Here is a 23214-nt window from a genome sequence, read left to right as displayed (position 1 = left end):
CTGAACCAGTTGCCAGCCAATCGCAGGGCACACAGAGACAAACAACCATCCGCGCTCACACTCATACCTAGGGGCAATTTAGAGTGTCCAATCAACCTGCCATGCATGTTTTTGGAATGTGGGAGGAAACCGGATTACCCGGAGGAAACCCACGCAGGCACGGGGAGAACATGCAACCTCCACACAGGAAGGTCAGAGCCGGAATTGAACCCACAACCTCCTGATAAGCAGTCGCGCCACCGTGACGCCCTAAAATACATATACAGTGAACCCCCGGTTATCGCGGTTAATGGGGACCGAGACCACCCGCGAAAACTGAAAATCCGCGAAGTAGCGTCGCACCTTCAAAAAAAAAAACAAAAACAAAAAAACTAAACACTGTGTATATATATACTTCGCACCTATGTATATATATATATATATATATATATATATATATATATAAATATATATAGGTGCAAAGTAGTGGCACACCTTCAAAAATGCTTAAAAAAAAAAAAAAATATATATATATATATATATATATATACTGGTAGAGAGAGAGAGAGTGAAATTCATGTTATAACAAAAAAACAAATTATTATTAAAACTTATTATTTTTTTATTCCCCAGCCATTATTTTTGTATTTATTCAATTACTTCTTTTTGTATTTATTTAATTACTTCGACTTTTACCTGCTGGTACGCCGTCCGGTGTGCCCTGTGAATGTTATGATCCTCCAGCAGAACTGGAGGATTGAACAGGACTCTCCAAACGCAGACCCGGGAAAAAAGGTGGTGATACAAAGATATTTATTATCACAATATAGTCAGTGTAATCAGCGCGTCTCGCAGCAGCTGACGACATGGCGCGAGACGATCGCTGGAGGAACGCCCACACAGCTAAAAAAACAAAAACACACGCGGCATGACAGGCACGGATCATGACAGTGAAATGAAAGGTGGCATTCTTCATTTATTTATTTATTCATTCATAACTGACAGCCTCGCGCTCCGCCGGTGCCCGGGCGGAAGTTGTTTCTCTTCGGCTTGACAGCCACACACGCCGGCCGGTCTCCTTCGGAGCTCACGCACGGTCCCAAACGAAGCAAAATGTCGCCGCGCGAGTGCCCGGGCGGAAGTTGTTTCTCTTCGGCTTGACAGCCACACACGCCGGCGGGTCTCCTTCGGAGCTCACGCACGGTCCCGAACGAAGCAAAATGTCGCCGCGCGAGTGCCCGGGCGGAAGTTGTTTCTCTTCGGCTTGACAGCCTCACACGCTGGCCGGTCTCCTTCGGAGCTCACGCGCGGTCCCGAACGAAGCAAAATGTCGCCGCGCGAGTGCCCGGGCGGAAGTTGTTTCTCTTCGGCTTGACAGCCACACACGCCGGCGGGTCTCCTTCGGAGCTCACGCACGGTCCCGAACGAAGCAAAATGTCGCCGCGCGAGTGCCCGGGCGGAAGTTGTTTCTCTTCGGCTTGACAGCCTCACACGCTGGCCGGTCTCCTTCGGAGCTCACGCGCGGTCCCGAACGAAGCAAAATGTCGCCCCCGATCGTGTCCGTCGCCACCAATCGTGTCCGGGGGAACCTGTTCTTCTTCGTCCACTCTCTTCTTCGTCCACTCTCCTCTTCGGCGCACGCCCGCCGTCTAACCGCTTCAGCGCCCCCTTGTGCCGCTCGCCGAAACTACAATGCTCCCGAATATTTTTTAGACCCGCGAAGCACTGAACCCGCGAAAGGTGAACCGCGAAGTAGCGGGGGTTCACTGTATATTATATATAAAAAAAAATAGTACTGAGTGAGAGAATACAGACACACACCCAGCCCCGCCCACCCACACACACATACACACACACACACCCACCCCCACACCCCCCCACACACACACACTGGTAGAAATACACACTAAAAAGGCACAAATAAATTGCCTTGCCTTGTTTAGGCAGAACTAATAAGATGAGTGCATATCTAATTTTTTCCCCAAACAGTCATGTATGGACAATATAGACCAGTGGTTCTCAAACTTTTTTCACTGATGTACCCCCTTTGAAATGTTTTTCAGCCAAGGACCCTAACTCTCTCTTCAAGTGATTGACAGGTAACAAGAGATGGCACGTGACAAGTTGGGTCGAACCATTCTAGTTTCTATTTTGGGGGGGGGGGGTGGCGTGGTTCTGGGTATTTAAAATAATGATATTGAATAACCTACTAAATGTAATATTGGTTTCATGACCTCATATTTTAATTCAATAATTATTTTTTAAGGATTTTTGCATGTTTGTTTTACTTAAACTCTTGCATACCCCCTGGAGTTCCTTCAAGTACCATCAGAGGTACTAGTACCCTTATTTGAGAATCACTGATATAGACAATAGTCAGAAAGAAGTGTTTTTGTCTTGGAATAACAAGATTGCTGTTGATGAATTGTGTTTTACATTCCAGTATTTCTACATAACACATTGTGAGTTACCTGGTTGTCGAAGGTTGGATGTGGGGTCTTTGGCAGATGGAAAGGTGATGAACATCATAGGAATGTTTCCCAATACTTGCTCCCTGCGTAGCGAAGAGTATTGTTCCATTCTACCCACATAGTGCAAACACACCCACATACATGTATTAATGAAATCGAAAATTATACAAATTGAGACTGACATATTTTAAGTTCATCCATTAGAAATGCATGGATGTGGTTTTCCCACATTATTGTATTTATCTCTCAAAACAGTGGTTTGTTGTCATTATATTTGTGCAGCATATCGACCAACGACAACATTATGACCACATGCAGAATCTAAGGCAAAGTTGTATTGCATTGTATTGTATTGTATAAGATACCGTATGTATAAAACAAACTACTGACCTGACCTTACTTACTAGGACATGATGAACATGGGTCATTGACAGATAAGAAATCACATCAACGTCACTTAAAAAATGCTAATCTAATGTACTTCAAATATCATGAGTGTTTTTTATTACACAAAATGAATGTGCGCACCTATAGTGTGTATTTTTTTATGTTCTTTTATGTTGATGAATTGGCAGAGGCCTGGAAAAAAATGTCTCGTGGTTCAACCGTGGTATTCCTTAAAATTAATTACAATTTCCTTTATGTATTCACCTTGTATTTTACATGTTCTCCATTAATTCAAGTGTTAATCAATAATGAATTAGTATTGTTGTAGGAAATTAAATGTAGACTTTGCTCTATAATGTCACATTCCCCCTCTCAAATGTACTCTGCAAGCTTGTTTTTTCTTTTTTAAATTTGATAAAAATTATGAAACACGATTACGAATACCATTTACCTAAACAAAGTGCACTAGACATTAATATTTCAGTCACAGACCTTTTCTATATTATTTATAATTAAATATAGCAATATAGCTATTACCGGTACGAGCCTCACCATATGATGAGTGGTCGCCCTAAATGACAAAGATATGCTGAACAGCACACTTAAAAATATCACAATAATACTTTCTGAGCAAAAATACTCCAAGACATTGTATTTCTTGTTCAACAATTCATATGTTTAATTAATATATTTTTTACTGAAGCAATCGAATTTCTCTCTAAACAATGTTAATTGAAGTTCAAGTTAAACATATAAATAAAAAAAGACCTGAAAAAACATTTCATGAAGCATTTAAGAAAATCAAAGAGTAAAGCTGATAACGTAGACTGCCCTTAAAAGAACAATAATTTCTTCAGACCCAGGCCTTCCGTAACTTTGCCCAATCTTAGTTGCTCGACATTGAGTAGCGTGAGGTTGCTGGCAGGTTATGGGATGACATCTTCTTGCAATTGGAAAATTATATCAGGAGTTTGTTGACACATACATGTTTTTAATCATCTCACTGTCGCATTTGGACTTTTCCCATAACCTGAAGCACCTGGTCTACTTCTATCCACCATCGAGGACCCTACCAAGAGTTTAGAGATGGTCCACTGCTCCACAGCCAGGATAAAAACCACACTACGCTTCCTGCTTCTTCAAAGGACAGCATTGGTGTAATAGAGGACCAGATTACAGAGACAGCTATTTTAAGTATTTTAAAAGATTTCAGGTGCTTTGCAGATGTGAAGAAACTCACAGTCTTGGTGCTACTGGTTTTAAGCGCTGCTTTTGACACAGTAGATCACCACATTTTATTAAATAGACTTAAAACCCTAGTGGGCATCTCTGGTACTGCTTTTAACTGGTTTTATTCCTATCTCACAGGCAGATGTTTCTTTGTAAGTATACCTGTTCCTCCAAAACCCATGAAATTAAATGGGGTCCAAGGTTAAATTTTAGGCCCAATACTTAATCTGTATATGCTTCCTCTTGGGGAAGTCATCCGGAGATACGGCTCAGCTTCCACAGCTACGCTGATGACACACCCAACCAACATGTCCAGTTGGGTCCCAGGTGGGGCAAATGCAGGCTTCCTGGGTACCAAGTGGGAATGGGCTAGAAGTGGGCAATGGTCTTAAACTGGGCAAATGTATTGGGTACAATAAGGGTGTGTATGGGCTAAGTGGGCGTGGGTTAGATCTGGTCACCCATGTGAGGGTCTCATATGGACTGTATATGGGCAAAGTGCGCATGGTGTTACTTACATAAAACATATATTATTGTTAACATATATTCATGATATATAAGTGAAATGATGTAGGGAATTAATTTGTCCACAATTTATATATTAAATTGGTGTGCCATCTATGAAGACCTATGAAAGCGCTACATGTCTGCAGAGGAAAAAAAAGCTGCTGCCCTGATGGTAATTACAACTTGGAAACACTGCACAGTAGTTAGGTCATATGAATTTTAGTTGTATTTGTACCTTTAAAATTTCAACCATAACATTACTGGTAAAACATATCCGCACAACCAACAATTTGCAAGGAGGTGTCAAATTTAAAAATGATTCGTGGCTATGTTGTGATGAACATGTCTTTATTAAATGTTTTATTGTCAGACATGGTAATGCAGTCTGATGGTGATTTTGATGAGGGAGGAAAAACTAAGGGGAGTGGCCCTGCTGATGACTTCAGTGATGAAGACAAACCACCACACACATAAAAAAAAGGACAAGCATTTCAGCATGGCAAATCTTCCCTGACCACATCGTCACCTAACTCCAAGGTTGAAAAAGAAGTGCAGCAATATTAACAAGATTCTCCCCCTCTCCCACTGTCAGATGAACCGTTGGGGTGGTGGAAATCTAATACATGTGTGGTGTCTGGTTTGGTGCTTTTAGAGCACACAACACATGTAAAGTAGCATAAAAATAGTTAGAACAAAAAGAAAAAAAACCTGCTGATAATCACTAAAAACAGAGACACGTGCTGCGACACCAGTAGGTAGGCCTATTCAAACGCCGCAACCATGCAAAAGTTCATGGTCGGGCCGAATCCTTTTGGAAACGCCTCAAAGAGCGCACACATTACAATGTATATGCCAGGTGCTAGGAGCGATTGAATAAACTCCTACAAGCAGCATACACGTAAGTTGTGTGCAACGTTGGGCCTATATGCCAGGTTCAAGGACCAGTTAAGACTAAAGACTTTTTAACCGAGGTCAATGGCAGGTTAGCGTCGTTCAAAAAAACCCACTGGATTGGACCCGCAGAGCCTCTCTTCTGGCCTCCGGGTCGCCCACCGGACTGGGCCCGCCAAGACCCTCTCTTCTGGCCTCCGGGTCGCCTACCGGGCTGGACCCGCTAAGACCCTCTCTTCTGGCCTCCGAGTCACCCACCGGACTGGACCCTCCAAGACCCCCGTTTCTGGCCTCCGGGTCGCCCACCGGGCTGGACCCACCAATACCCTCGTTTCTGGTCTCTGGGTTGTCCACCGGACTGGACCCGCCAACACCCTCGTTTCTGGCCTTTGGGTCGCCCACCGGACGGGACCCGCCAAGTCCCTCTCTTCTGGCCTCCGGGTCGCCCACCGGACTGGACCCGCCAAGACCCACGTTTCTGGCCTCTGGGTCGCCCACCGGACGGGACCCGCCAAGACCCTCTCTTCTGGCCTCCGAGTCGCCCATCGGACTGGACCCGCCAAGACTCTCTCTTCTGGCCTCCGGGTCGCCCACCGGACGGGACCCGCGAAGACCCTCTCTTATGGCCTCCGAGTCTTCCACCGGACGGGACTCGCCAAGACCCCGTAGTCTCGCCTTCCCTGATAGGTTGATAGTTTTGCTTTTGAGTTAGAATTCTGTTTTATGTTTTCCTTGTGTTCTGGTGTATGTGTCTGTCTCATTTGATTATCCTGTCTACCTGTGTTAGTTTGCCGAACTCCCTCTAACACTTTGTGTCTTGTCCAGTTCCGCGTCATGTCATCTTGTTTGTATTTAGTTTTCAGCTTTCTCCCTGTTTTTGTTGGTTCCATGTCTTTGTCACATCTAACTGTTGTTGTTTGCTGTCTTAGTCCTAGTCAAGCAGGTTTCCTCTTTTAATGCTCGTTTACCCAATCCCTTGTGTTACCAAATCATACTCCTATGCACTTTGTGTCTTGTTCAGTTGTTCCTCGTTGTCTAGTCCGTTTGTTTTCTTACAGTCTTTGTTGCTCATTGTGTGTGTCAAGTCTTCCTGTTCGTATGTTTGCCGACTTAGTCCAATTCAAGAGGGTTTCCAAGTGTTTGATGAGTTACTTTAATTCTTTTAGTTTTGGACTTCGGTTTATTTAGTGTTTTGGATTTTGACATGTTTAGTTTCTGGGCACCAGGTGGTGCACCTTGAGGGGGGGTACTGTTGTGACATATTAATTTTAAAATGATTAGTGGCTATGTTGTGATGAACATGTCTTTATTAAATGTTTTATTGTCAGACATGGTAATGCAGTCTGATGGTGATGTTGATGAGGGAGGAAAAACTGAGGGGAGTGGCCCTGCTGATGACTTCCGTGATGAAGACAAACCACCACACACATAAAAAAAGGACAAGCATTTCAGCATGCCAAATCTTCCCTGACCACATCGTCACCTAACTCCAAGGTTGAAAAAGAAGTGCAGCAATATTAACAAGATTCTCCCCCTCTCCCACTGTCAGATAAACCGTTGGGGTGGTGGAAATCTAAGACATGTGTGGTGTCTGGTTTGGTGCTTTTAGAGCACACAACACATGTAAAGTAGCATAAAAATAGATAAGTTTGAACAAAAAGAAAAAAAAAACTGCTGATCAGCACTAAAAACAGAGACACGTGTTGTGACACCAGTAGGTAGGCCTATTCAAACGCCGCAACCATGCAAAAGTTTAAGGTCAGGCCAAATCCTTTTGGAAACGCCTCAAAGAGCGCACACATTACATTGTATATGCCAGGTGCAAGGACCGATTAAAAAAACTTCCACAAGCAGCATACATGTAAATTGTGTGCAACGTTGGGTCTGTATGCCAGGTTCAAGGACCGGTTAAGACTAAGAAATCTTTAACCGAGGTCAACGGCAGGTTAGCCTATTTCGAAAGCCTACAACAGACACGTAAGGACTTTTTTAACCTAGGTCAATGGCAGGTTAGCGTCGTTCAAAAAAACGTGTGCGGAACCAAGTGAGGAACATAGAGAGGACTCAAAATGCACAAGTTTGGTCAACACGTAGACCTTCAGCCCATTAAATCACCTCAATACATAGGCCCTTTCACTCAGAAAATACTAAAACACGTGTGCTCACCTCTGACACTTGAGGAGCAACATTACCAACATGAGGATCATTTATGTGACTGCAAGTGCCTTAAAAAAATCCTCAACTAGAATTATTATGCCTGAGCATATGGTCGCAATGCGTTGTTTAAATGACTGTTTGGTTAATAATTCAACATGTGATGTAATAAGATGTCAAAGAAAATTTTTATTGAAATTACAAATTATGTTGTGACATATTAATGTATCAGTTGCTACACAGTTGCTATGGTCCTTTTATGCTCTGTTCCTTTATTATGTCATATAGGTTTGACGCTTGAGAGTATTTAAGATGGGTGAAATGCCATTTCAGGAGAGTTCTTCCCATCGTCCCCCGAGACGGACGACGATGCAGTGACCACTAACCTCCTTGCTGATCTCTAATGTTATTTAGTTATATTTTATTCACTAAAACATATTTTCCAACTACTACAAGAGTGAAAGGGTGAGCGAAGAGGAATTATAGACACTTTGCAGTCATACACACAATACCCAGTAAGAGCCAGAACAACAGCACCAAAACAAATTAAAAAAAAAAATTAATTAGACGTTTTGATTTGATTGAAGTTTGTAGTGGAGGAATTCTTCTTAATATATTTATTGCTTGACGCTGGGATTCCTTTTGCGAGGTCACTACCGGCATGTTGTGAATTGACGCTACAGAAATCAAAATGACTTGACTTGTATGGTAATTAGTCTATACTGGTTACCCTGCTTGTCACTCAAAATGGACAGACTCCATCTCACCTTTATGGTACCAAACTAATCACACCTACTTTAACTGCAAAATGAAAAAAGCTTCACAATGTGTAATCTTCTGCGCAGAATGTCAATTTAAGATGTGTGAAGATAGTCTATTACAATCTATATTTAAAAAATGCTCATTAACAGCCTTTCAGTGTTTCACCTCGAATAATTGACTATTCTTCAGTCTCTTTTTGATGTATTAAAGTTGTTTTTTTGTCTGTATATCCCTGCCAATGCAGTGGCCAGAGTGGCAATGGCTGGTAGAAAATAACTCCATAATCTGGGGGGAATCTTTTATTACATGTAAGAGATAGGTGGAAAGGAAGATGCAGAGTGGTATTACTCAACTTGATTATGTCATCATTCAGTGGTGGCCCCCCCGTGAGCCGTCACCTTACCGTGGTGGAGGGGTTTGCGTGTCCCAATGATCCTAGGAGCTAAGTTATCGGAGGCTTTTGCCCCTGGTAGGGTCACCCATGGCAAACAGGTCCTATGTGAGGGTCCAGACAAAGCACGGCTCACCACAGCCCCTTATGAAGCACAAAATTATTGGACCACGTTTTCCCTTGCCCGGACGCGGGTCATCTGGGCCCCCCTCTGGAGCCAGGCCTGGAGGTGGGGCTCAGCGGCGTATCGCCTAGTGGCCGGGCCTGCACCCATGGGGCTCGGCCGGGCAAAGCCCGAAAAGGCAACGTGGGTCCCCCTTCCCATGGGCTCACCACTTGTGGGAAGGGCCAAAGGGCTTGGGTGCCATGTGAGTCGGGCAGCGGCAAGAGGCGGGGACCTTGGCGCTCTGATCCCCGGCTACAAAAACTAGCACTTGGGACATGGAATGTCACCTCTCTGGCGGGGAAGGAGCCTGAGCTGGTGTGCGAGGCAAAGAAATTCTGACTAGATATAGTTGGGCTCACCTCCACACACAGCTTGGGCTCAGGTACCAGTCCTCTTGAGAGGGGTTGGACACTCTTCAGCTCTGGAGTTGCCCAAGGTGAGAGACACCGAGCAGGTGTGGGCATACTAATTGCCCCCCGGCTTGGCGCCTGTAGATTGGGGTTCACCCCGGTGGACAAGAGGGTAGCCTCCCTCCGCCTCAAGGTGGGGGGACATGTGCTGACTGTTGTTTGTGCTTATGCACCAAACAGCAGTTAAGAGTACCCACCCTTTCTGAAGTCTTTGGAGGGTGTGCTGGATAGCGTTCCCCCTGGAGACTCCCTCGTTCTGCTGGGGGACTTCAATGCTCACGTGGGTAATGACAGTGAGACCTGGAACGGCGTGATTGGGAGGAATGCCCCCCCCCCAATCTGAACCCGAGCAGTGTTCTGTTAATAGACTTCTGTGCTCGTCATGGATTGTCGATAACGAACACCATGTTCAAACATAAGGGTGTCCATGTATGTGCACTTGGCACAAGGACACCCTAGGCCGCAGTTCGATGATCGACTTTGTAGTCGTGTCATCGGATTTGCGGCCGCATGTTTTGGACACTCGGGTGAAGAGAGGGGCGGAGCTGTCAACTGATCACCACCTGGTGGTGAGTTGGCTCTGATGGTGGGGGAAGATGCCGGTCCGACCCGGCAGACCCAAACGTATTGTTAGGGTCTGCTGGGAACGCTTGGCAGAATCCCCTGTCAGAAAGCGTTTCAACTCCCACCTCCGGCAGAACTTTGCCCACGTACCGGGGGAGGCGGGGGACATTGAGTCTGAGTGGACCACGTTTCGTGCCTCCATTGTTGAGGCGGCCGATCGAAGCTGTGGACGTAAGGTGGTCGGTCCCTGTCGTGGCGGCAACCCCCGAACCCGCTGGTGGACACCGGTGGTAAGGGATGCTGTCAGGCTGAAGAAAGAATCCTATCGGGCCTTTCTGGCCTGTGGGACTCCAGAGGCAGCTGACAGGTACCGACTGGCCAAGCGGAATACGGCTTCGGTGGTTGCCGAAGCAAAAACTCAGGCGTGGGAGTTCAGTGAAGCCATGCAAAATGACTTCCAAACGGCTTCGAGGAAATTCTGTTCCACCATCCGTCGTCTCAGGAGAGGGAAGCAGTGCTCCATTAACACTATTTATAGTGGAGATGGGGTGCTGCTGACCTCGACTCGGGACGTTGTGAGTCGGTGGGGAGAATACTTCGAAGACCTCCTCAATTCTACAGACACGGCTTCCATTGTGGAAGCAGAGCCTGAAGACTCCGTGGTGGACTCACCTATCTCAAGCGCTGAAGTAACCGAGGTGGTTAACAAGTTCCTCGGTGGCAAGGCCCCGTGGGTGGATGAGATCCGCCCGGAGTTCCTTCAGGATCTGGTTGTTGTTGGGCTGTCATGGTTGACACGCCTCTACAACATTGCGTGGACATCGGGGACAGTGCCTCTGGATTGGCAGACCGGGGTGGTGGTCCCCCTTTTTAAGAGGGGGGACCGGAGGGTGTGTTCCAATTACAGAGGAATCTCATTCCTCAGCCTCCCTGGTCAGGTCTACTCAGGGGTACTGGAGAGGCGGGTCCGTCGGGAGGTTGAATCTCAGATCCAGGAGGAGCAGTGCGGTTTGGACCAGCTCTACACTCTCTGCGGGGTCCTTGAGGGTGCATGGGAGTTCGCCCAACCAGTCTACATGTGTTTTGTGGACTTGGAGAAGGCGTCAACCGTGTTCCTCGGGGAGTTCTATGGAGCGTGCTTCGGGAGTACGGGGTACCGAGCCCCCTGATATGGGCAGTTCGGTCCCCGTACCACTGATGTCAGAGTTTGGTTCGCATTGCCGGCAGGAAGTCGGATTCGTTTCCAGTGAGGGTTGGACTCCGCCAAGGCTGCCCTTTGTCACCGATTCTGTTCATAACTTTTATGGACAGAATTTCTAGGCGCAGTCGAGGTGATGAGGAGATCCGGTTTGGTGACCACAGTATTTCATCTCTGCTTTTTGCAGATGATGTGGTACTGTTGGCTTCCTCAAGCCGGGATCTCCAACTCTCACTGGAGCAGTTCGCAGCCGAGTGTGAAGCGGTTGGGATGAAGATAAGCACCTCCAAATCTGAGACCATGGTTCTCAGTCGGAAAAGGGTGGAGTGCCCTCTCCAGGTCGGGGAGGAGATCCTGCCCCAAGTGGAGGAGTTTAAGTATCTTGGGGTCTTGTTTATGAGTGAGGGGAGGATGGAGCGAGAGATCGACAGGCGGATTGGTGCAGCCTCCGCTGTGATGCGGACGCTGTATCGGTCTGTCGTGGTAAAGAGGGAGCTGAGCCAAAAGGCGAAGCTCTCGATTTACCGGTCGATCTACGTTCCTACCCTCACCTATGGTCACGAGCTGTGGGTCGTGACCGAAGGAACAAGATCTCGGATACAAGCGGTCGAAATTAGTTTCCTCTCCCTTTGAGATAGGGTGAGAAGTTCGGCCATCCGGGAGGGACTCAGTGTCGAGCCGCTGCTCCTCCACGTTGAGAGGAGCCAGATGAGGTGGCTCGGGCATCTGATTAGGATGCCTCCTGGACGCCTCCCTGGTGAGGTGTTCCGGGTATGTCCCACCGGCAGGAGGCCCAGAGGACGACCCAGGACACGCTGGAGAGACTATGTCTCCCGGCTGGCCTGGGAACGCCTGGGCATCCCTCTGGCAGAGCTGGAAGATGTGGCTGGGGAGCGGGAAGTCTGGGCTTCCCTGCTGAAGCTGCTGCCCCCGCAACCCGACCCCGGATAAGCGGCGGATAATGGATGGATGGATGGTTACATTTTGTGATAAACTTTTGCAAAAGCCAGTGGAATTTTGAACGGGAGTTAAAATAAGAAAACTCAGGCGATAGGGGGGAAATCAATACAAAAACAGTTGACTTACAATGTATCCAAGTCGTTGTCTCTATACATCCAAAAGTTTGTGGAAACTATTCCCAGCTCTTCTTTGGTTCCATCCAGACCAACAAAGACCAAGAAGGAACCCATGCCATGGCGTACCATACTCAATAATGACTGGATCTCTACTCACATAAGATCAACAGAAAATTTAAGCAACCATCATCAAATTGCATTCCACAGATAAATGGCAAATACTCTATGTGTGAGTGGCTGTATCACCTGATTTTTGCTGTATATGACTCGGCAAAAACCTTTGGAACGTGTTGAAGATTCCTGCATTGGAAATGACAACAGGAGCGAGGATCTCAATCTCCTCTTGTCCTTTCAACACTGTCACTCCTGTTACACAATACATCCCAATAAAACTCCCCAAATCACAAAGGAGAATAAATTAAAGCAAAAATTTAATTATTAATGTTATAATAATATGGTAGAAGTAGTTTACTGTCATGATATTTTTTTCCAAATAATGTTATCATGTTGTAATGAGTGACTCATTTTCTCCTACCCAACCATTTCGCAAAATTTTTAATTACTTATTTAAATGTCCAAATTGAATGTGGGATGCACACACACATCCCCTCACACACATGTGCACACCCGCATATATATATATATATATATATATATATATACATATATATATATATACACTTAATAGATTTCTGTATTCAATACTTACACTGGGCGCACCGCACTACGAGGCGTAAGCTAGCTCGCGCATGCTAGCACCCATGCGAATAAGGGATCTCTGCCAGTAGCAGCACTTCAGACCAATGAGAGATGTTATGGCAATACATCAGCATGATGTGCTAACATGCACTCTGAAATGCCCCAAGGGGATCATGCCCAATGGTCGAGAGAAACCACTGTACTTTGTATACAAATAAAGATGTAATGAAGTGTATTGTACAACTCAAAAATATTTTAAAATAAAACAGCGATAGTTGCATTTGGGCGCACTAATTTCCATCCTCCGCAACTTCTTGCAGACTTCTGGTTAAATCATTGGTTGTGTGACTTCGAGCAGCCATGTCTGAATAACGTTGCATTTAATGTCCCACTCTGCAGTGATGTAAATTGCCGTAACGGTCAGATAGCGCAGCGGGGACTGCTGACAAAGCCGTTGCTAATTTGATTCTCGTCTTGTTGTACAAATCAGGAATTGCAGTATTGGTGAAATAGGTACGCGCATGAACCTCATGACGTTCTACTCATTTTCACATTGAAGTGATGGCGGCGTATATGTGTCACCTTGTTAGTTGTACTTCCACCAACGTAGTTAGCATTGTGTGACACTTGCGATATACTGTTGAAGTTGTAGTCCACAACACGCTTTCCATCTGGTGCATACTTAACAAGAAAAAAAATCACTTCCAAACGCTAGATGTGAAGTTTGGTGGAGCTGCTTCCACTTCAGGTATGCTTGTACCCATGTTGCAACCGCTAGCGAGCTTCCCATGCAGGACACGTATTGTTGCACCCCTAATATATATATATATATATATATTTATATCTATATATATATATATATATATATATATTTATATCTATATATATATATATATATTAGGGGTCAGAAAAACGCGTTATTATTGGGATTAATCCATCCCCCTTTTAACGGCGTCAATTTTTTTAACGAGCGATTAATACTCATCTTGGCCTAATAAACAATGTAGTCCTATGATGTAGCGCTGACGCTTGCGAGACTGGAAAAAAAATATCAAGCATGCGAAATTTAGGACACGCCTGCATGGGCCGTATATATATATATATATATATATATATATATATATATATATATATATATATATATATATATATATATGACCAATCAGCAGAGGCAGGCCCTCAATCCTCAAGCCAGGCAGCTAATGGTGCCGGCCCCATTTCAGCACCTGACAGAGTGTACATTTATGCACCCAGGGAGAGAAAAGTCCACGGTTTCCGGGCAGTCCAGCCCAAGGTAAGGAGTGTGGAGGAGTGCCATCCCTACTAGACACTGGCTCAGTCACCCAGGCTTTCTTCGAACAACATCCAAAGCCGAAAACTGAAGACCAGTAGAAAGCCTGTCATTGGATTCAACTAACCGGAGCGAATGGGCTGGATATCCCCTACTTGTGATACGTCAAGCTCGATGTTGAGGTCCTGGGCAAAGTCCATTTGAGGTTTCACTAAAAACAAGCAAAACGTACATTCCGGAAAAAAAAGGAACGAAAAGGTTTTTTTTCGTTTCCTCACCACAAGCTTTCCCCTGTTGGTTTAGCAGTATTTGCTGCACTGGCGCCCTGACCAAGACAGTGCCGCCTGTCTGCTGAATGACAGGGATGATGTGAAAGGCAAATTCACTCGCTCCTCCTCTTGGATAGTATGCACCACGTTTGTAATGGTGAAGAAGCAGTGCATTGATGAGAAAGCTAGACTGTTTGGGCGGCACACCTTCAAGAAAAAACACGGGAAAAAAATAAGTTTTCAATGTGTCTTTAATAATAATACTGTATTCAAAACATTGTCAAAGTCCAGTACCATAGAAAAGGTAGGCAGATAAAGCTTGAAGGTCTTTGTTTTCTGTGAGATGGGATATTACTTCAGAGTGGTTTGTGGTTGCTAGGCGGAACACTGCAGAGATATGATCTAATAGACCAGTCCACACCAGGAAGTTGACAAGCCAATATGGAATAATTTTCAAAGAAGCAATAAGTGGTGTCCGCTGTGAAGCTAACTGCAAGTGAGCAAACATATATTTAATGATTATTTTGGTCACAATTTTAATTAAACATAAGATAAATGATTTTATAAAGTAACATTATGAATAATAACATTAATAATCTGGCCAATTTATGTCCATGTCCCTCAAGTAGGGCAGTTGTCATTTATCATTTATTTGTTGTCATAATCAAGTTAAACCTATAAAAACTTCCAATAGTTCCCACAATCAAATAACTGAATGTGAAACACCCAATTTATTTAACTGAATATGACTTATAATGACCTAAAATCAAACAAGACCATTATAAATAGTACACAATACATTTTAATATTTCTGTAAATTAAATATTCAATCATTTCAATTTCATCTATCGTCCTTCCTCTTACTCACCTTCATTAGTCTAAAGAACTCATCAATAGCGGCTTCCTCTCCTGGGAACTGCTTCTTGAGATTAGCTGCCATTTCAGTCTTCCCTGCATGTATGCAATACTCCCTAGAACGGGACGGTGGAATGAAGTAGAATGGGTAAAGATGGTATTAATAACTGAAACGCCGAACATAAAAAAATTAAAAAGGTCTTACCTATGTCTTCCCGGCTGGCCCAAGACCAATGTATCAAAGTGTTGCTCAAGCCGTGTAAACTGCAGCTGGCCCTCTGTGATCTGATCTAGGGCAACCCTAAGCAGGCTGTTCTCATGAAGCTGGCCAAGATAATGAATGCCTGGTGGAAACGATTGACATTCAGAAGCCAGTCTGACATTTGATATCTGACACAAGTCAACTTATACATACACTGAAGAAAAAACATCCGAACAGCTGGCGCAACAATTGGTTTGCATAACAAAAATTTATATTTCTGCAAAAACTGTCAGTAACCATCTAAGCCTTAGATTCTAAGGGAAGCTTATCTGCATGCTCATCATCCTCATCGAGGTCTCGACCTGACTGCAGTTCGTCGTCGTACCGACTTAAGTGGGCAAATACAACAGATGGCTTCTGGCACATTGAAGAGGTGTTTTATTCCGAATGAATCATGCAGTCCAACTACATCAAAGGCACTGGACGAGTTTAGAATAGATGCTGGACAAACATCGATATAATTGTTATCAGTATGTATGTGTTAGCACCTGTAACTAAGACTGCACCTTATAATATTGTGCAGTATTAGAGATGTAATAATTCATTCAAGGCCAAGAATTGATTCCAATTTCAATTAACAGTTCTCAATTTCGATTCTATTATTCTTATTTTTTTTTTATAAATTTTTTGACAAAATCAATGATACATTTTTTTAGACATGTTTTTATTTTAACATCAGCATTTTGTCCTTGTTACAAACAGTAACTTTGTCACTTTTTCAAGAAAAAAAATATAATGAACCAATAATTTTTACTATTTCACTACATTTTTGTCTTGTTATCAGTGTTTTGTTAGTGCCGGTGTCGTGCCAAAGTACTTACCCCCTGAAAAAATCTGTATCACTGATTCTGTGGCAGCCCCTGCCACAATAAGTACCCCCCCCCCCCTATCCAATATATGTCATTTTTGCGGGGAAGTTGACCATGACACAGACCAGATTTGGGTGATAATATCAGTTCTTGTTAACTAATGCATGTGACAAATATGAAATTATTCAATAATAATAATATCTCTTTGTTTACCAGATCCAGTGTTACAAGTGTGACAGGTGGTTCCACCACACGTGTATTGGGGCTTCTCCGACAGAGGAGACATTTTTATGTGCGGCATGTACATGTGAATAAAAACCCATTACTATGAGCACCGTATATGCCCTTCCTTCATGTACTGAATACAACATTTTAGTTTTTTTTCATGTAAACCTGACAAATAATGTGATTACACCAAATGAAATTTACAATCACCCTCTAGTTTATTTTACCAGGAGGGCAGTACATGATACGTGAATCGCACAAAGATTAACAAGATTTATTCATAGGTTCCTCAAGTAAATATGATAAACCATGAAAAAATAAGACAACGTAAGTATGCATCTTCTCCCCATGACTGCGTGTGTTTCCTACTTGTACTCCAGTTTCCTCCCTCATTCCAAAAACATGCATAGTGGGTTGATTGGACACTCGAAATTGCCCAGAGGTAGGAATGTGAGCGTGAATGGTTGTTTGTCTCTGTGTGCCCTGCGATTGGCTGGCAACCAGTTCAGGGTGTCCTCCCGCCTACTGCCAAAGACAGTTGGAATAGGCTCCAGGATGCCTGCGACCCTAGTGAGGAGAGGCATATCAGATGGTCATCCAACAGCTTCCGACACGTCACAGCCTTAGCAACCCTCCCATCCAGTCTGCCTGTTGTACTTTTGAAGGAAATCGAGGAGTGCTTTCTTCATTTGCAACTGGCAAATCTGGCCAGTTTACAACACTTAACTGGCTGAAGTTCTTCAGTCCAAGTGTGTCCACACACTCAATTCGGTTTAGGTGTCGCAGTAATGATATTAAGCCTACATGCAAAGAAAGTCAAGTCACAAAGTAACCGACTGAGGATCAAACAAGAAACAAAATTACACATAGAAATAGAATTCCAATTTTAAAACAACTGACACAATTTACTGAGGACAGCATAAATATTACATAAGGACTGCACTATTACAGTACGTAAAGTTCTATGATACAGTAGTATTACTTTGTGAAATTTATTTGTTATAGTATTAGCACTTAAATAAATATGTAAATGTGTGTTTGTCATTGTTTGCAAATGCATTTGATTACTGCATTTATCAAAGCAGGTGCTTAGAGGGGGGGTACTTATTGTGGCAGGGGCTGCCAGAATCAGTCCCCCCTGGTAACTTTGCCTAGGAAGAAGGGATCCTGCTCAAATTTGCCACACATACTCAAAATGATCCAATAAGTACACAGAATAAGTCACTTGATGGTTGGGGTTAATATTTTTGTGATTGGAGGGGGGGTATCTATTCTGGCAGGTGCTGCCAGAATCAGTATCCCCTGATAACTTTCCTACTGCGTAAGTGGTCAGTGAATGCACCTCGAGTCCGACGCAGACCGCGAGTGACTTTATTTATTTTTTTATTCTTTTGCTACTCTTGACGCGACTATTGGTGGTTATAAAAAAAAAATAAACAAATCAGTCAATTGGAATACAATTGCGTGTTCTCTAACAGGATACCACCTATCTGTATTTTGCCACTAAATTTGATCTCGCTGGAAACACAATATAGCCCACTTCACTAATCCTCTCCCCCTTTCATCATGTTTTGATGACTGAAATTCCCTTATGGTAGCTTCATTGATTGCGAAATTTCTTTGGTCTAACTAATGCAAATGCAGGTAATCCCCCCCCCGATTTCGGCGCAGTCAAACTCTTACTTTACGTGTTAAATTGTAGCGAATGGTGTGCTGAAAACCACACCGACGAAGACTACCACTTTTATGGAAACCCTGGTTTAAATTCCAGCAAATCAAAAACACAAAATCATACATTCTTCGTGCCTTTCAATGAAAAGAAACGTAGTAACATCCCGCCGCCTTCAGTCAATGCGTGCGCGCTCCCGCGACAGGGGATACAGATTTTTTCAGGGGGGTAAGTACTTTGGCACGACACCTGTCCTAAACAAGAAAATAAATAAATGTAAATAAATTTGACTCATTACAAATCCTTCTGTGAGAGAAAATATGCAATTTTGATTTCATTTTTTACATAAAAGCATAGTTTGAGCAGTTTAAAGAAATTTCAAATTGATTTTCGATTAATTGTTATATCCCAATATATATTATTATGTATCCCAATATATATTTTCTGTGTGTATGTCTAATTTACAAGTGCATTTAAAATGTCCAAATACCTCGGATTTCAAGAACACAAATATGAATACTTTCTGATTTCCTTCATCTTCCATAAAGGACGCACTTTTACATTTTAGCAAATACAGGAACTAAAAGGGTCCCTGTGGTCATGTAGTGTTAAAATAATTTAAAAATATATATTGTATTAAACTTTAAACACAGAAGAGCTTTTCAATAACCATCTGTAACCCTAGAACATTCGTATTTTATTTAATGTTTTCTTTTCTTTCCTGTCATAATTCCTGCTTACTTTGAAGGGACAAACATATGGAAAGGGCCAAATTCACAAAAGGATTGCGTGGCTTTTGCGTGCCGCTAACCAGTAAAATAGCGTGTAATTCCCAAAGCACATGGTGAAGTGCTTCACGAGCACCCTTGGTATTTAAATGAGATTTGTCCACCTTTATGTAATTGAGTGTCATTGATAAACAATTTCTAATTCATGAATAGCAGCGCTAATAGCCACATGCTTTGAGTGACGCAAATGTCTTTAAAGCTGGTATAAAATGGCGCTTCTCTGTGGAAGCCAGGTCGCGGCAGCAAAAGTTCGATTACGGCATTATCATACCAGACAGAGCTACCACTCCCTACGCGCACATCACACACTGTGAAGATCCCCATCCACTGTAGGACCCATTCCCGCGAGAAGACACATTGTGACCTGTGACAGCTGACCAACGTGAGGGTACGCTGTACAGGTCACGTCCTAAGTTGCTTCTACCACCAGGACCCGCGTGACTTGCCTGTCATTTTTTTGACAGGTAAATCACGCCCTCATGGAACATCAGCTGATTAAGACGAGTCACAAGACACCATCATGTGACACTGTAGAAGGCGAAAGACTCGCCAAAACATGTCAGGTAATAAACAACCTAGAACGATATTGTCTGCTATAAATGAATCAGTCAAAATATAAATAACAAGAAGAAGACAAAATGAACTTAATACAAATAATACGGTTTACTTCTTTTTGAAGCAATGCAGCATTAAAGGGAGTGATGAAAGACTGCTTTACTGTAAAATCCCATATATAACATGCAACAGTCTATAATATGCCCCCCACCATAAAAACACTTATAAGCATTATTTTTCTCTGTACTTGTGTTTAAAACGGTCTCTTGATTTTCTGGCATCCTTTTTGATTTGTTCAGGGCCTAAGATCTTTTTATGATTTCTGAGTAAAACTGTGCTGCTGAGTCAGAACATGACATCCTGTATGGAGTTTGCATGTTGTCCTTGTGCCTGTGTGGGTTTCCTCTGGGTACTCCGGTTTCTTCCCACATTTCAAAAACATGCATGGTAGGTTGATTGGACACTCTAAATTTCCCTAGGTATGAGTGTGAGCGCGAATGGTTGTTCGTCTATGTGTGCCCTGCGATATGCAGGCAACCAGTGCAGGGTGTACCCCGCCTACTGGCCGAGGATTGCAGGGATAGGCTCCATTCCCCCGCGCGACTCATGTGAGGAGAAGCGGTACAGATAATGGATCGATGGATAATTTTTGAATCAATTGATTTTTAATTAATTTTGGGTTATCAAAAATGCCCAGTTGTTTACACGCTAATAAAAGTGAACAAGCTTGTTGTTTACTGCCAGTAAATAATCTCACCAAAACTTCTGAATTTGACGTTCTCAAGTAATGTGCATATATATGGCTCACTGTGATAACGGTTGTAGTATTTCACAATATTATATAAAAAAGACTCCAAAAGAAGGTCCATCATCATCTACACTTCCTGAGGGTCCTCAGGAAATACAATCTGGGCAGCAAGCTCCTGCTGGCCTACTACGACTCTTCCATTGAGAGCGTGCTGACTTACGGTGCAGTACAGTACGGTGTTCTGCCAAAATGTCCTACCTGTACTAATCGACTTACTGGAGGCTGTTTTGACAGCCTGGTCTGTCAAAATGTCCTACACATGCGAAACTTCCTACCAGAGTCTAATTTGTCAGCAAAGTACTACAGTGTGCTTTCAGATCGTCTTATTTATGTGCATGTAGGTATGATTTTTTTTTTGTGTAAAATATACACGTACCGTATCAGGTAGGACTGATAGTTTAATTTATACATGTATATGCATAGATATGTTTACAAACAACTTTTACTGGCGATATCAAACAAGTGTGGCATACATATGCGTGAGTAATGTTCTCAACACACGTCAGTGTATTTTGAGGCAATGGAAAATTCAAATAAGACTCAATGAAAATAAAAATATTAAGTACTCCCCACTTTTAATCGAACAAAATACAAGTAGGACAAAAAGCTCCAAAGTGCCCACGAAATCACTGTCGGCATTGTGCGCATGCATAGGCATTGGTAGGATGTCTTGATGGGTAGGAAGGAATTTCAGAACAATGGTACAGCACCTGTAGTGAGGCAGACAGAGTGAGGCTCCAGAGGACAGTCCAAACTGCACAGGAGTTTTGGCTGCCCTCTCCCCTCCATGTCGGACATCTACACCACCCTTTGACTCAGCAGAGCTCAGAAGATCATCAAGGAAAATACTCACCCAACCTCACACCTCTTCGACCTGTTGCCCCGTTAAATGAACTTGACTCCGTAGCAGTGGTGTGTCCGTCAACGATGATGAATTTCGTCAACGCCCCTTTTTTTCATGACAATAACGTGAAAATGATGAGCTAAACGAGGTTCTTTGATGGCAAAAACATGACGTGACGTACATGGATTTTCTTTGACGAGCGTGTGGTTCGTCAGATGGCTTTCTATTGTACATGTAATCTGTCTTTCAAAAAATTGCAATGAAGTGCAACCTACTCTTTGTTTGGGCACGGCCACCACCGGGACAGCACGCAGGGCGCATGCGCATGCACCGTCGCACACACTGGCACAACGTAACACAAACATGTCTGCGGTCACTCGTCTCGGCTCACTCACACTGATGTTTTCGTTTGACCGACCATGGACCACAGTGACAATTGGTGGGCTACTTGGAGGAAATCTGAGTACCCACAGGAAAAACCAAGCAGGCACGGGGAGAACATACAAACTCCACACAGGAAGTCGGAGTCTGAATCGATCCCAAGATCTCTGCACTGTGAAGCCATCGTGCTAACAAGACGGCCACCGTGCCGCCCGCACTCGATTTAACCAAAACTAATTATTTCTCTAGAATAATTGTCTTGGATAAAAACAACCCTAAATATTTATTTGATACAGTGGCAATGCTAACGCAACAGCAGCCCACCTCTAAATGCTCTTCCTATTCAGCTCACGAGTTCATACAATGCTTTACACTGAAGATTGACCGCATTCGGAATGAGATTAAGGACACTGTTCCTAAACCCCGCTTACGCAATTCCGCAATTACTGATGTTAATAGGGGCATTTTGGCTGATAACTGTCTGACCACCTTATCTCATTTTAGAAAAATTAAAGCCTAACAAAACTGGTTATTGCGGCAAAACCGACGAATTGTTTGCTCGATTCGCTTTCCGGCAAACTAATTAAAGGACTGTTTACGACCCTAGGATCCTCTGTTTTAAATATAATTAATTTATCGCTCACCACGGGCACAGTAGGAGCAAGCAAGAGCGAGTCGAGCAAGCAAGAGTGAGCCAAGCAAGCAAGCGCGAGTCGAGCAAGCAGTCAATGACGGCGACATTGACCTGCAAACAAGCCTGCCCGCGAGCTAGCGACAACGAGCCCGCAACAGCAAGCCCGCCACAGCACCATTGTGAACCCGTCAGGGAAGGCGACAGTGATCCATCAACGATCCCGCCACAGCCAGCCCGCCAGCAGTGACGACTCGCAAGCCCGCCACAGCCTTCTGTTATTCAAGAGGTCACGCAGGAACATTAATGCTGCAAGCTGGTGTCTCTTCATTTTCTAACTGCCTTTTCACGTTTGCTCAGCATACACACTTATTCGTCTAGTAGCCTAACACACATAAGGCAAGACTGACGACTAATGTACTGTTGCTCTTTCGTGTATAAGTGTACACAAGTCAGCAGTGAGCCAAACTCCATTCAAAATGAATACGGGAGTCAGGAAATAGCGTCTAAGCTCCAAGTGCTGCCCAATAAAGCACTTGGACGCTACTTTCTGACTCCCGTATTCATTTTGAATGGAGTTTGGCTCACTATTGACTTGTGTACACTTATACACACAAGAGTAAACAGTATAGTGAAAAGACGTGAACGAAGCTGGCGCGAACAATACCACAGCGGCACATTGGTGAGTACAAGACACGATGGAATGCAGACATGTTCCCCCAACTCTACATCAAGATGCAGCATCAGAGGTGGGCTCACAGCACACCTGGTCATCTCGATCTTCAAGACGATCAGTCAATTTAGCCGCAGCACAAGCAAGAGCATTAGCAGAGGCTGCGCGCGCACGTGCTACATTCGCAGAGAAAGAAATCGCTATGAAAGTCAACAAGGCTAAAATGGAAGCCGAATTAGACGCTTTGCATCTTAAAAAAGAGGCTGCAG

The 23214-nt window shown here is 43.8% G+C and overlaps 1 protein-coding gene and 1 pseudogene across 3 annotated transcripts in view; one reads left to right on the top strand and one right to left on the bottom strand.

Moving 5' to 3' along the window:
• LOC148323077 (all-trans-retinol 13,14-reductase-like) overlaps window positions 1-23214 on the bottom strand; it is a 66201-nt gene that overhangs the window by 6845 nt on the left and 36142 nt on the right. For 2 of the 3 annotated variants that reach the window (XM_088317854.1, XM_088317857.1), the window contains exons 3-9: window positions 15506-15644; window positions 15314-15416; window positions 14740-14935; window positions 14455-14652; window positions 12433-12552; window positions 12197-12335; window positions 2451-2560 (exon numbers count right to left, since the gene is read on the bottom strand). In XM_088317854.1, the coding sequence (XP_088173980.1) occupies window positions 2451-2560; window positions 12197-12335; window positions 12433-12552; window positions 14455-14652; window positions 14740-14935; window positions 15314-15416; window positions 15506-15644 (1005 nt within the window). The remainder of the gene's footprint in view (window positions 1-2450; window positions 2561-12196; window positions 12336-12432; window positions 12553-14454; window positions 14653-14739; window positions 14936-15313; window positions 15417-15505; window positions 15645-23214) is intronic. The other variant, XM_088317855.1, reaches the window with a different exon arrangement.
• LOC148323078 (uncharacterized) lies at window positions 7209-11081 on the top strand (annotated as a pseudogene).

The sequence above is a fragment of the Idiotropiscis lumnitzeri genome, chromosome 15, assembly GCF_059441095.1.
Source record: "Idiotropiscis lumnitzeri isolate Australia: NSW breed Sydney's pygmy pipehorse chromosome 15, RoL_Ilum_1.0, whole genome shotgun sequence".
Classification (NCBI taxonomy): domain Eukaryota; kingdom Metazoa; phylum Chordata; class Actinopteri; order Syngnathiformes; family Syngnathidae; genus Idiotropiscis; species Idiotropiscis lumnitzeri.
The sequence above is the reverse complement of the archived record's forward strand: the minus strand, read 5'-3'. Positions and strand labels throughout refer to the sequence as shown.